This window comes from Corvus brachyrhynchos, unplaced genomic scaffold (assembly GCF_000691975.1).
Source record: "Corvus brachyrhynchos isolate BGI_N302 unplaced genomic scaffold, ASM69197v1 scaffold3, whole genome shotgun sequence".
NCBI classification, from domain to species: domain Eukaryota; kingdom Metazoa; phylum Chordata; class Aves; order Passeriformes; family Corvidae; genus Corvus; species Corvus brachyrhynchos.
In genome coordinates this window covers 11467720-11481199 of record NW_008237619.1, presented here as the reverse complement: position 1 = coordinate 11481199, position 13480 = coordinate 11467720, and the positions used below count along the sequence as shown (strand labels likewise).

At 44.7% G+C, this 13480-nt stretch overlaps 1 protein-coding gene and 4 non-coding genes across 5 annotated transcripts; 2 read left to right on the top strand and 3 right to left on the bottom strand.

Annotated features, from left to right (window-relative positions):
• On the top strand, positions 1–8118 carry CPOX (coproporphyrinogen oxidase; the record flags this gene model as incomplete). The annotated part of the gene is made up of 6 exons (XM_017731651.1): positions 1–196; positions 896–1006; positions 1403–1544; positions 3677–3895; positions 5617–5721; positions 7588–8118. Coding segments are annotated over 6 exons (861 nt in total), but the record flags the coding sequence as incomplete, so codon positions are not given.
• A 471-nt stretch (positions 8119–8589) lies between these two features.
• On the bottom strand, positions 8590–8661 carry TRNAD-GUC. The gene has a single exon. It is a non-coding gene; the product is annotated as a tRNA-Asp (tRNA).
• Positions 8662–8950: 289 nt separating this feature from the next.
• Positions 8951–9024, bottom strand: TRNAI-AAU. Its single transcript has one exon. It is a non-coding gene; the product is annotated as a tRNA-Ile (tRNA).
• A 343-nt stretch (positions 9025–9367) lies between these two features.
• On the bottom strand, positions 9368–9439 carry TRNAD-GUC. The gene has a single exon. It is a non-coding gene; the product is annotated as a tRNA-Asp (tRNA).
• Positions 9440–13083: 3644 nt separating this feature from the next.
• TRNAD-GUC lies at positions 13084–13155 on the top strand. The gene has a single exon. It is a non-coding gene; the product is annotated as a tRNA-Asp (tRNA).
• The last annotated feature ends 325 nt before the right edge of the window (positions 13156–13480 follow it).

The following is a 13480-nucleotide window of genomic DNA, read 5'->3' as shown; positions in this document are numbered from 1 at the left end:
CCCGGGCTCGGTCGCCCTTCGGGGACCCTGACCTGGAGCCTGGCGTTGGCAGGCGGAGGCGGCATCAGCTGCGTGCTGCAGGATGGCGAGGTCTTCGAGAAGGCGGGTGTGAACGTGTCCGTCGTGTCCGGGCTCCTGTCCGAGGAGGCAGCGCGGCAGATGCGGAGCAGGGGGAAATCCTTGAAGGCCAAGGACGGTAAGGAGTCCAGCGGGCAGTTGGGATAGGGAACCGGAACGTGTTCACCTGAGTATTCCCATGCAGGTACTCTGAAAAGCAACCTGGCATTTGAGCAGAACATGAGGAAGGCCAGACTGATTAAAGCTCAAAGGTTTTCATTTGTATCAGTGATTTCTAATCAGTAAGCCTGACAGGTGGACTGTCATATCCCTAAAAAGCCAGGTTCCGGAGTACTTCTCCCTCTGTCTTGCTGCTATAAGGAGTGTATTGTAGGCACCGGTGGTTTCTCAATAATGACGCTGTAGCTCAACAGTGAAACAGTGCAGGAATAATGTACCAAAGAGGTGGAGAAGACCAATACCACCTGAAGGCTAAAGAGGACTCAATGCACGTTGGTGTAGCAAAGGGTAACTGTGAGGACTGGGGGTGGCAGAAAGCCTTAGCAGTGCCTTATGTTTTAAGTAGCCTTCATTTAGTGGGTTCTCCAAAGTATTGTCACATTTTAGAACAGATACCAAAGAAGGAGTTTAATTAAGTGCACAGAAGTGTATGGATGAGAAGTAAATTGCCCACTGATTAATAATTATGGCAACCCAACATGAGACATTTTCCTGTTGTGGTTTGGAGCCTAAGGGAAAATAGTGATGTTCCTTAACTGGTAACAAGTGAAGTTTATTGAAAAACTGAAGGGCTTTCTCTGTGCATCTTTTTATCTAGGGAAGCTGCCTTTTTGCGCCATGGGTGTGAGCTCTGTTATCCATCCAAAGAACCCTCATGTTCCAACCATGCACTTCAACTACAGATACTTTGAAATTGAAGAAGCAGATGGTAAGGATTATAATCCAGTGAGGAATGTATGAAATGTGTGACTCTGCACAAAAGAAGTGAATGCATGGCTGGGGTAAGAGATCGAGAACCAGTGCAGGTTTGCTCCCAGCTGCGCCAAGAGTCACCAGCCCATCTTGTGAAACTGCCATCCTGTAGTCAGGATCAGTGGTCCAAAATGGTTTTCACTCCTTTGAAGTTTGTTTCGTCTTTACCTGAAGTCGCTTATCATCATGCTACCTTATAGTCAAATCTTTCACTGTTGAAGTTTAGGGACACCACTGAAAAATGATTTTGTTTTGTATTGTAAAAGTAGTTGTTAGTTCTTGATGAACCACTAGCAACATGTTGCTGTTCTGAAGTTTGAAAGAAAAATGTTGCTGTTTACTTCTGCTATAGGAACTAAACAGTGGTGGTTTGGTGGTGGAACTGACCTCACTCCAACTTACCTGAATGAAGAGGATGCCGTTCATTTCCACAAGACTTTGAAAGAAGCCTGTGACAAGCATGATCCAAAGCTGTATCCCAAGTACAAGAAATGGTATGTGGGGGGAGATGTGCTTGGGGGGAGCAGAAAGCAGCACTGGATGTTGGCAGTTAAATGTATGCTAGGAACTGTAGGTTCTGCTGCCTTTTGAAAAGTATCAGAAAGCCCCTAATGAAAATCAGAAGTGTACTGGGCCAAAATGTTGTCTGAAGAAGTATCTTATTTACAGAATCCTGGATTTTTCAAATCAGATGGCTGACAACTAGGATCGTAAGTCTATAGCCCAAAGAAAAACCAAGCTGACTCTTCAAGATTTTGTTGCAGTATGCAGCTTAAAATTCCTTTTAGTCCCTTGTGTTAAACTAGGACAAGACTTCTGCCTCCTGCACTTGCACAAATTCTGTTTACAGTGACCTCATGGTAAATGTGCATGATTCAGTATGAGCTCTTGGCCCATCAGTGCAGTTCTGAAAAATCCCACTTTTGTTTTTCTGCCTTCAGTCTGGCCTTCACAGACTTTTTTTTTTCTTTTTTTTTTCCTAGTTTCCAGTAAGTAAAGGACCATGTCCTTAATGTAGAATCTTCATCATTTGATGAAGCTGTGTTTTTTTTCCCTGGTGACACATTCACTGGGAATTCAACAGCTTCTTTTCTAAGATGCAAACTTTGAATGTTCTTTTTGAGCTGAGAGATACAAGTGATGGGATCCTCCACTATTAAGTGGGAACTTGCTGCTCTGTGTGTGATAATCCTATCTGCCACAAGCTGTGCATGCAGGAAGGTGGGGGTACCCTTTTGTAAGCTACTAGCTCTTGTCTGAGGACAGGAGATAAAGTGGGTGTTATAGTTTGGGTGGCAACCACTTAGTAGAGAGACACATCTTAGAGCCTTGAGATTACAGTCTTGTTCTCTGAGGATTTTTTGCATGGTAGTTTAGAGAATCTGCCTTAATGGTCAGGTTCTTTGCAGTCTAAGTTGGCTAGCAATGCCAGCTGCAGGGAGTAGGAGACTTTTTCCCACTTTTCTAAAAGATAAAAGTTATTACATTTACCACATTGTCTACCTGATCTAGGTTTAAGATTTTTGTCAGGCTTATTCTCTTTTAATGTTTCTGACTCAGCATTTTTTCCTAACTCTTCCTGCTATCACAACATAAAAACCACTGATCATCCCAGTGAATAAAAAAATAGCATAGGTTATCTGTTCCATCTCCATGTCTCCTTTGTTACAGCCATGCCATATATAATGCTTGAGAATGATTGTGGATATATGGAAAAATGGTCCTGTATGGAAAACTAGTCCTAAAGGAAAGCAAGGTTTTCTTGATGTTGATGGTTTCTGCTTCCTATTTCCCTTTGCTTTCTCCTCCATGTGAAGACTTGCATGCCCAAGCAAGGAATTATAAGCAAGATAGGGTTAAGTTGGTTAAGTTAGGTGATTTCACAACTAAATATTCCCCATAAATACAAAAGAGATTAATTGCTTTCCTATAGTAGGATAAGCTGCCCTTACTCATATACTTACTTTACTTACTTACATATACTTATTCATACCCTTACTTTATAAACTTAAACATGAGTCATGAAAAGCCACTGCTATAATGACTCCATCTTCCAAGTTTTAACTGTTAAAAAGCCTTTTTTCAAGAAAGGGTACTGTGACAGTTGCTTTCTTATCTGGTCTTGGCACCTTAGATTACTTTTGTTTTGATGAAGAAAATTCTTTTACTTGAGTGGCAAAGAGAATAAAGTGATTCTTTTTCAAGTTTGAGTTCATATGAAAGCTGTCCAAATAATTTGGGAAGTACCTATAATGCTGGGAATTCAATCTATCAAGAGCCCTTAGTTTTGAAAGTTTTGAAATCAGATGTCCCTGTTCTGAGTAGGTAGAGGATGTGGACTGGATTGATCCACATGGACGCATGCATCTGCCATGGTGTTCAGCAGCTGTGTGGTGATGTGTAGCTTCACAGAGACCATTTAATCAGAGCTTTTACTGCAAGTGACACGGGAGTGCTTTCCAGGTGGTGCTGCACCATCCTGGTTCTCCGAGGTCAGTGAAGCAGTGGGGCACCCAGCCCTGCAGGAACTGATTTGTGGTCGGTATTTCACATGCAGCTGTTTGGAGTTCTCTTCTTTCTTTGAATGCTGTGGACCATATTAGTAATCATCTGATGCTGCTTCTAGGTGTGATGACTACTTCTATATCAAGCACCGTGGTGAGCGAAGAGGGATTGGAGGCATATTCTTTGACGATATGGACTCTCCCTCCAAGGAGGAAGTATTCCAGTTTGTAAAGAGTTGTGCCAAAGCTGTCGTGCCTTGTTACATTCCCATTGTGAAAAAGCACTGCCATGACTCCTTCACACCAGAGGAAAAGCTATGGCAACAGCTTCGGAGAGGACGGTGAGTACTGAAGGAACAAAAGTATCCATAGGAGGTGGACTGTGCTGGCAAGAAAAAAATTTGAGCTAGTTCTTAATGGTTACAGGTTTATGTCCTGTTGTATGGCCAAAAAAGCTCACCAAGAGTTTCAGTATTTTTGTACATAGAACTAATTCTGAAATCCAACGCTAGATTGCTGAAGAGGGTGCAAAGAAGGCGTTTCCCACTCTCCCATGTTGCAACACAAACAACCCAAACAAAACGCCACAGTTTCTTTCCAACTCTGTCAAAAATCAAGAGAAGCTTCTGCTGTGTAACAGGCGAAGGGGTTTGGGTGTGCTTGGTGTCCTGAATCCTGCCCTCTCCTGCAGCCCAGAGATACTGGATATAGGGCTGCCCTGTCACATGAGGAGCTAAGGGTGAGGGAATGGTACTTCCTATTCAGTAATAAAGCAACACCCCACAAAGTCAGGAAATGACTGTACTTGAGTACTTTCAGCTCCTTACATACATATTTATTCCATCTGATCTTGGCACTGAAATTCCTGTAAAGGAATTAAGGATTCCTGTGAACGAATACAGAGGATTGGATTTTTTTATTATCTGGCATGGTCCAAGGTTACTGTAAAAGACTTTGGAGGATGCTGGTTAATGTGACCAACTGTTAATGCTGCAAAAGCTTAAGTACATTGGTCAGTACAGTTGTACTCTGTTCTCCACGTCCTGTGATTGTGGGAGCATATGGAGAAATGAGATTACATGTGCTTTGTGCTTAACTAGAGTCTTTAGTTTCTGCCTGTATTGCAGAGAAATCTGTGAGACTGGCATGGAAAAGTGTAAGCACTCAAGTTCAGATCACTGGCCTGCAGCCATTGGTCAGATAAGCAAGCGTCCTTGATTTGGTGGGACTGTTCCTGGGACCACTGGGCTTTCAGGATCCAGTCTGTTGATGGGATTTAGCAAACAGCAAAGTTTAAAAGGGGGAGGAGCTTTTCTAAGTTGCAGCCAGGACCAGCTCTTGAGGCCTGCCTATTTCCCTGGGTCTGTTCACAGGTTATTGGGCTATGTAAAGCTTTCCATTACTGCAAATGGATAAGAGCTTTTCCCTTCCTGTATCTTTAAGTGCAAACACCTCTGTACTGGCTATTAAGATAATCCCTGATGAATTGTCACAGTTCTGTTCCTATGCTGGGAACAGAAAATGGTGTATTTCATCACTTACAGGTCCCAGCCAGCACTCTGAAGCTATCTGACTTCTGCTGCTTTCCAGATCTCCCCAAGAAACAGAAAATACTTTCCTGACCTTGCTGCTTATGTGTCCTTCAGCACGGAGGACTGCACAGTAGAATTTTTCCTCTGGTTATTTTCAGTACCTTTAAGGCCCTTCTTTATGTCTGACACCCCCACAAAGAAGAGAATAACCGAGGTAAATGTGGTGTCAACCTTGCCAGCAGGGCTGAGGCCTGGGAAAAGTACAGTACAGCATAGGAGCCTGCAGAATGCTCTCCTTTGAACAGTTTGCCTGCTCCAGTCTCTTAGCTGAGGTCACTTCTTCCTGAGCTCTGTGGATTGACAAGGTCATATCTGCACTCCTATGCAGAGGATGCTAAAGAACAGTTGACCCCAACACAGCAGAAAGACAGACTGATTTTTTTTTTTTGAGGTCTGCCAGTTGAAGAAAACACTACCAACTTCTGCTAATTAGCTTGGTTTTTTTCTGTTGCATCTCTTCATTCCCATAGGTATGTAGAGTTCAACTTGGTTTATGACAGAGGTACAAAGTTTGGCCTCCTGACACCAGGATCAAGAATCGAAAGCATTCTTATGTCTTTGCCACTGACTGCAAGGTAAGGGTGTAGTTATGTGGGGTTGCAGTAGGCACTGTTCTTAGTAAATTACTTCATAGCATTAAATCAAAGGTCTCTCCTGGTGTCCAGTCTCTTAACAGTGGCAAGTTCATGCCTGATACAAGAACTGGACATGTAAAGTTCTCTATTCTGCAAATGCAGATGCTTCTCTGGTCTGCTGCACTCACCTAGTTGCCAGTAGTGTGGCATAGAGATTTTCTGGCCAAAAAACCTATGGTTTTTGTGCTTAGTTCCTCTTGATAGATTTCTTCTCCTCGCTTCATGGGTTTTTGTTTAGTAGCTCTTAGAAACCATGAGAGTTTCTGGCAGTCCTGATAAATGTGTGGCAAGGAGGTCCACAGTTTAACTCTGTGTTGTGTGAAAAAGTGCTTTTTGTTTTCTACTTGAACCTGATGACTTCATCTGACTTTTCACTGAGTAACATGATTTTCTTCCTGTTCATTTTCTCCATAACAGTTTTTATTTTACAGGCTTCTGGGGTTTTTTCATTGTCTATTTTCCAGGCTGACAAGTCCTGCTCTGTTTTTTTTTTTTGTGCAGTTGTTGTTTCATACTTGGGCCACTTTCTCTAGGCTTAAGTTTTCTGTGCCCTTTCTGAACTGGGGATAAGGAATAGACAATGTAAGCTGCATATTTGTATCCAAGATGCAGATGTGCCGCTGACTTATACAGTGGCATAATGATTTAATTCATTTTTCTTTCATAATCCTAATATTCTGTTTGCTGGTTTTGACTGCTGTTCAGCATTGAGCTGGCTTTTTCATACAACTGTTACAATGGTCTTTCCTGGGCAATAAAATCTAACTCAATCTGTGTGCACATTTTTTCTGTGTCCATCACTTCCCATCAATCAACAGTGAATTTCACCTGCCATTTTACTGCTCAGTTGCTTGGCTCAATACTGTTTTTAACTGCCCTTTTAGGTTTTAACCCATCTTGCTTACTCTTGCAACACCAGCAAACTCTGTCATTTATTGTTTATTCCCACTTTCAGGTTGCTTTTGGGTATGCTGAGTAGTACAGACCCTACCATGAATTCCATAAAGTTCACTAGTGACCTCCCTCTGCTAGGAAAACTGTCTGCTACCCCGTAACCATGAAGGCAGTGCTGTTCTCACCATATACGTTCATCCCACTGACAACACCAGATGTGTCCCTGACGTGGTGGTGTAGCATGCTCCTGTGTTTTGATTTCATTTCTGGGCTTGTCTGGGTTTGCTCTTTTTTATCAATGTAACTAGCTCACTTCACAGCATATGGGTCATTCCTAGGGGAAAAATGGAAAAAGAATGTACCCATCTCTCAGTGACTGCTGACACTTTCCTTTCTCTGTTGTGCCTCTTTCAATTGCCTTTTCAATGAAAAAAAGGGATCTTTCATCACCTTTAAAACCAAGATTCAACAAAGACTTGTAGAGCTTCTAGTTCAGATTCTGGGAAAAGGTCTTGTGTCCTCACTGTCAGAATTCTGTGGGTTCCTTTTCTTATTCATCTTCCTTGTGATACTACTGTGTCACAAGAGACTGCTAAAAGATTTTGCAAATAAACCTGCATTCTTTGTGGGGAACAGGGCACTGCTCTTTCCTTTTTCCTTGTCCTTCCAGCCTTTTCAGAAGTTGGTAAAAGATGAAGCTAATGTTGCTCCCCTCTCCTCCGGTGGCGCTGTTATTTGTGTTTACTGAACAAATGAACTTGTGATTTGTAACCATATCTGTTATCTGAGCCAAGATATCAACTTGTGTACGTAGCTTTGCATCCTTAGAAAAGGCAACTCCAGTCCAAACAGAGCCTGGTGCAGAAGAAGGGGCTGCCAGCTGGACTGAGTGAGTTTCCCCTCTCCTTGCAGGTGGGAGTACATGCACACCCCACCGGAGAGCTCCAAAGAAGCAGAAATCCTGGAGGTTCTGCGAAATCCCAAAGACTGGGTGCACTGACACGGATCATGAAGAAGATGGATTGCTTGCACTGAGCCATTCTGAGAGTACAGGAATGCCTGCAAACCAGCCCATTCAAACTGCTGTTCTGTGGTGTTTCAGTGCGTCTATTTATACTCTTACCTCGTGCCTTAATTATGTGGTAGACTTGTTAGAACTTGCAAATGTGTGAACTCATTCTTTTAGATTGATGGGCTAATGTTGTCACCCCCTGTTGCTGCTGCCTTGTGAAGGACTGGTGAAGGCCTCACAGGGCTACTACTCTGCATGCTTTAGAACTTCTTCAGCTGATTGGTTGACTGCAAAATTGCAAACTACTGTGATGTGTTCAGGGAAATGAAACCATTATCTGTGCCTAAATAGCACTGCTTACCCTTATAAAACGTTGGGATGCTTAAAAATGTTTTTTAAAAGAATAAAGGGAATATTTGATATGATTTAAACCCTAATCTGTCCTTTTGGGAAGCTGTGGAAAAGGTGGTACTTAATCACATGTATTTTGGTGTTGTCCTATTAATTGTAGAGGGAGGAAATGGTTTAAGATGTGCAGCATGACTTGGCTGATCAGTATCTGGGAGAATGTGGGTTGAGGTCCCACTCTTACCGCATAAGAACAGAAAGGTGGCTGTCTGTTTGAGGAGAAAATCAGCATTGAGCATCTGTGCTGCAATCGTGACAGCAGAACAGAGCTGCTCCAGCCAGCTCCATTGCCAAAGAAGTCAGTGGTGGATCAGGACGCTGCTGGGCGTCCTGACCTAAGGCATCCACCTATCCCTTCACGCTGCTCCCAGCTTTGGACTGATTGTCGTGTCTCCCAGCACGAACTTCGCTGAGGATGAGGACCCGATAGGGAAAAACAAGTGGGCGGCGGGTTCCATCTCCCCGTCTCGAGAGAAAAAAAGCACCAACTCCGCCTCCCCGTCGGGGAATCGACCCCCGGTCTCCCGCGTGACAGGCGGGGATACTAACCACTATACTAACGAGGAGTGGGATGAATGACTCGTGTCTCGCCGCCGCCACGTGGTAGCACCTCACCTGCCGCGGGTTCCCGGCGTGCGGGTGGCGGCTGGCCTGGCCCTGTGCCCGGGCAGGACGAGGAGACGCGCCGGCCCAGCTCGCTCTCGCTGTCCGCCCATGACGGCCTACGTCAAGCTTCCTGCTGCGGGGTACCGCGTTCCTTTCCGTGTTACCACTCCGCCCCTATAACAAAATAAAGTGATATTCTGCTAAATCAGCGATCTCCTCGCCTCCAAGGGGAAAAAAAACCCACCGACCTGGCCCGTACGGGGATCGAACCCGCGACCTTGGCGTTATTAGCACCACGCTCTAACCAACTGAGCTAACCGGCCAACTCACGCACGCCCTTCCAAGTACAAGCAGCTGAGGCAGTTCCAGGACCCGAGGGCAAATCTGCAGCAATACCGCGATGGCTCTTCCTAGACACTGCCTCGGCTGGTTTCACGCAGCCGTGGCAGAGCAGCAAGGGCACTAACCGGGATAACAAGCACTCCTAAAATATTGAGACTCTCAAACCTTTCGTTTTTCTCTTCCTGCTCCCTCCTCCGGTGTGCGGGCAGCAGTTACCGACGGCGCGGACGCTTCGGAGGAATCGTTCTCGACGCTTCCCTCTCTCCCTTCTTCCGGCCACGCCGCGGACGGGGGTGTGGCGGGAGGTATAAAAGGCATTGCCGCCTCCCCGTCGGGGAATCGAACCCCGGTCTCCCGCGTGACAGGCGGGGATACTCACCACTATACTAACGAGGAGCGAGGCGAGAGCGCCGCCCCCCACGGCGACCCCCAAGAGCCACCTGTGGGACCCCCGCCTGCCCCTAGTGCTGCTGCTGCTCCCGGCGCTGGGACACAGGAAAGGGAACCCTTCCCCTGGTGATAGGTCATTTGGATCATTTGTGAAATCAAGGCGTTGATTAAAAAATGCAGAAAATATTCCAGAATTGAATACTTCTGAGTCAGTGAAAAAGTTGTAGAGGAAGAGGACATCATGAAATTCCCAGCCCTTCCCTTCACAAGCCGTCAGTATGAGTGCTAAGTTGAGCTCCTCTCCTTTGTTGTTTCATTTGCCACTAACACGACCTATCATCAAATACATCAACAGAAAACATACCAGGAAGCCAAAAATAAGGTAATATCTGCATAGAGGAGCATATATAACTGTATCATGACAATACAAGAGCTTCCTCAAACCCGGGCAACATTTACCACAGACATTCCCAGACGCCGCAGAATGCTGCCGCTAAAGCAATGACCGATACAGAGTGTGAGGAGACAGTCACAGATCACGTGTAAGAAAATACGGAGTTAGGAAGGAAAAAGACAGGAGACATCTGATTGTAAAAGAGCAGAAAAACTCACATGGGCATGAAGAAGAAAGGAGAAGAAAGCCCCACAATAAAGAATTCTAAACAGAAAAAGCATAATTTACCAGTGACATGTTGAGCCTTAAAAAAAAGCGGGCTGTTCACAGAAAATAATTATTTGATTAGCTGCAGAACTGGAAGAATCTGCAAAAAGACATATACCTAAAAAAGCAACCCTGACATGGTCTAAATTCAACAGGGGCTGTTTTCCTTTCCATAGGCAGCACCCTTCAATCACTAATACTGTGGGACGCCAAGACTGGAGGTATTCCTTCATCAAAGAGACCACAGTCCTCAGGAAGTCGATCGAAAGATTCCAGGAAACAGGACTGAAGCAACACAATCACTCCAGAGGGGAAATGAAACGTGCCTGTTTTAAGCGGAATAGGGATTTTAAACTCTGTCTCATGCTTTCTCAAAAACACACTTCTAATGGATTTTGTTAGAATTTTAAAGTCAAGAAACGTCACGACAAAGACAACAGTCAGAGCAGAGAGAGACTGTAAAGTCACTTTGTGTTTCTGCTGTTTTGAGTAGACCTCATCTCACTGTAAAATAATTTCAGAGCCACTGGGATAAGACCTTTTCCAGAGCAGGAGATTGCTCGGTAAAGAAAGAACAACAGTGAATTTGTGTTACAGGAGCCAGAAGCTATGATGCAACTGCAATGAAACGCAGTGTCTTTCTGCAAGGCAAGGGCTTGCAGCCCTAACTCGGTATTATTACCAACCCTGATACTTTTTTGGGGTTTTTTTAAGGTTATCTCTAATTTATTGATCACTCAGTCCTTTAAAATACCATTTTGTAAGAAAATTATTGAATACTATTTCACTATTTTAAAAATGCAAGAAGCACAGTTGGTTTTGCTCCTATAATATATAGCTATTGTGTCATTACAGTTCAAAATACATTTCCAAATACATTTCCCAGTCTTTCAGGATAAGAAGGATGCCTAGGGAGAGATTTATCTTATTTTTTCTTTCTGGAGTAAGAAATAAGTAATTGTTTTCTCAACTGTTGCATCAGGAATGTACAAGTGAAAGGTGGTGAATTTTTGATGACAGATGTTTCTTTAAATGCAGTATTTACAACTAAATGTTTGAAACACGTGTTTCCTTTTGCCTTCCCCAATGAGTCAAATTTAATACTTTTAACATCTTTCCTTGCCCAGGAAAAACAACTGAGAGGAAAGTTAATGTCTTTACAAACAATTCGATGGGTGAAGGTATGGGTGTTAATGTCTTTGAAATTGGCCTTAATGTCGCTACTAACTTTGGGCAGCAGGTTTGTTGCAGAGCCCACACAGCTTGGCTCCTGAAACCCACAAGGGTCTGCACAAGCCTGAGTTTCTGAGCTTTGGGGTAAAACAGTAGGTTCGAGGGGGGAATATGTGATAGGCGGTTCGGGAAGGCTGTACCTTCCTGGTACCTCAGACAATGGGGAAAGGAAGAGGGCAACATGCGGCCGGGAGTTTGGGATAAAAGGAGGCTGCGCCCTCCAAAACTTCGAGAGGGAAGATTTTGTGGGGTGGACTCTCTCTCTTTATTTGAATAAAGTTGCAGGACTCCTCTGTCTCCTTTTTGGACATAAACTTGTGGCGTTTGTGGATTTTCCTGACACAACTGTTCCAAGAAAACCAATATAACTTAACTTTGTAATATCACATAAGGAGAAGAACTTGTCCAGGAATGAGGAAAGGGTAAGATGACACTTTCTCCGTCTCAGTTATGGTACATTGTGGGTAAGTGATCATGTCCATATAAATAATTTTTGAACTTCAGTTTAGCCAAGAACTCTTCTACCATATAATGGTTTTAATTAACTTTCTAATTAATTGTTTTTAATTAATCCGAAGCAGTCTACTAGTCATAAACAGTATGATTTTCCACTTTAACCAGAAAGTAGCGAAGTTTTTTTTTTTTACAGACTCCTATCGTTAGAACAGGTTGGAAAAATCACTGACACTTTTAAGTTTTGCTAAACGAACCCTGATGAGCTTCAGTGAAGAAAGCCTGGGGGAGAGAGGTATTGCTGAAAACTGGACACCCGGAATGGAGAATTTATAGCCTCCAAGGACATGTTGCAGAAACCAGAAGATAAAGAAGAAACTAACAAAGACAATTCAGCCTTTGTGCTAGAAACTCCTTATCAGGGAAAAACGTAATAAAAAGACTGAAAAGGTGCATCATGAGAAATCAATAACCAACAGGATATAGAACACTGATTAATGAAGAGAATGATACAGTTTATAACCAATGGACATTCATTTCTTCGTTTTATAAAAATGTATAAATAAGTGAAAAGTTTTTAAAGTGGCCCTGCATCTAGGCAGAGCTATCCCCACGCACCCCAGTGCTGTCAATAAAGCAATGCCTACTTTCTAAAACTAAAAAATAGTGCTTGATTTATCCCGACGTTTTCGGCAACAGGTGGAGCAAAACGACACACGTACATGCGAGAAACTGGTTACAAACGTGTCCTAAAAACGCCAGCTCCTAATGACACCTTTCTAGAGGTTCCTGATTTCCCTCCCCCCCCGACTCTGTAACGCTACAGGAAATTTATTTTAAATTATTCCTCCCCTCCTTCCCCCTCCGTTTTTGTTACTTTATGGGAAATCGATTACACAGTGCTGCCTTTTTAGCAAGAAAAACGCCACTAACTCCCCTTGGGAGACTACATGGAAGTTCTGAACGTAAACCACCCAGCAAACCACGCCTCTCGTGGATTACCAGATGGCAGACAACAGGTCGATGGATTTGGGGGCCAGGGGGTGGGTTTCCCTCTTAGCCACACCCTTCAAATCCGCTCCGTGAGGCGGGACTCACCGCAAACCTCGTCTTCGAGCTCAGCGGAAGGCAAACGCAGGGGTCGCGGGCCGCAGGTAGCCATGAAACCTCGGTGGGGTCTCCCTTCGTGCCGGCTCGGGCACGGCAGCACGGGCGGCTCCCGGAGGGTGTTCGGGCCGCCGCCATTTCCCTCAGGCGGTTCCCGCCTTCGGGGCCGCCACCGGGCGAGAGGCTTGCAGCGCGCTCCTCGTTAGTATAGTGGTGAGTATCCCCGCCTGTCACGCGGGAGACCGGGGTTCGATTCCCCGACGGGGAGGCGGCGATGCCGTTTTGCCGCGCCGTCGCCGCTTTACTTTTCCCCGGTGAGGTTCCCATCGATCGCCTTCCTACCGGGAACACGGCTGCAGGAGTGCGCCGAAGAGAGCGAATATGCTCTTTCTCCGGGCCGTCGAGAGACGACTCCGGACCTCCCGGCCCCGGCTGCGGGGTGGTTGCGCCCGGGACCCGGCCTTGCGCGGGAGTTGTTTGAGACAGAGAACGCTAAAACGGCAAGAAAAAAATAAACGCAAAAAACTCCTCCAAAAAAAAACACTACCAAAAAAAAAAAAAAAAACCCCCCAAAAAAACACAACCCGCCCCCC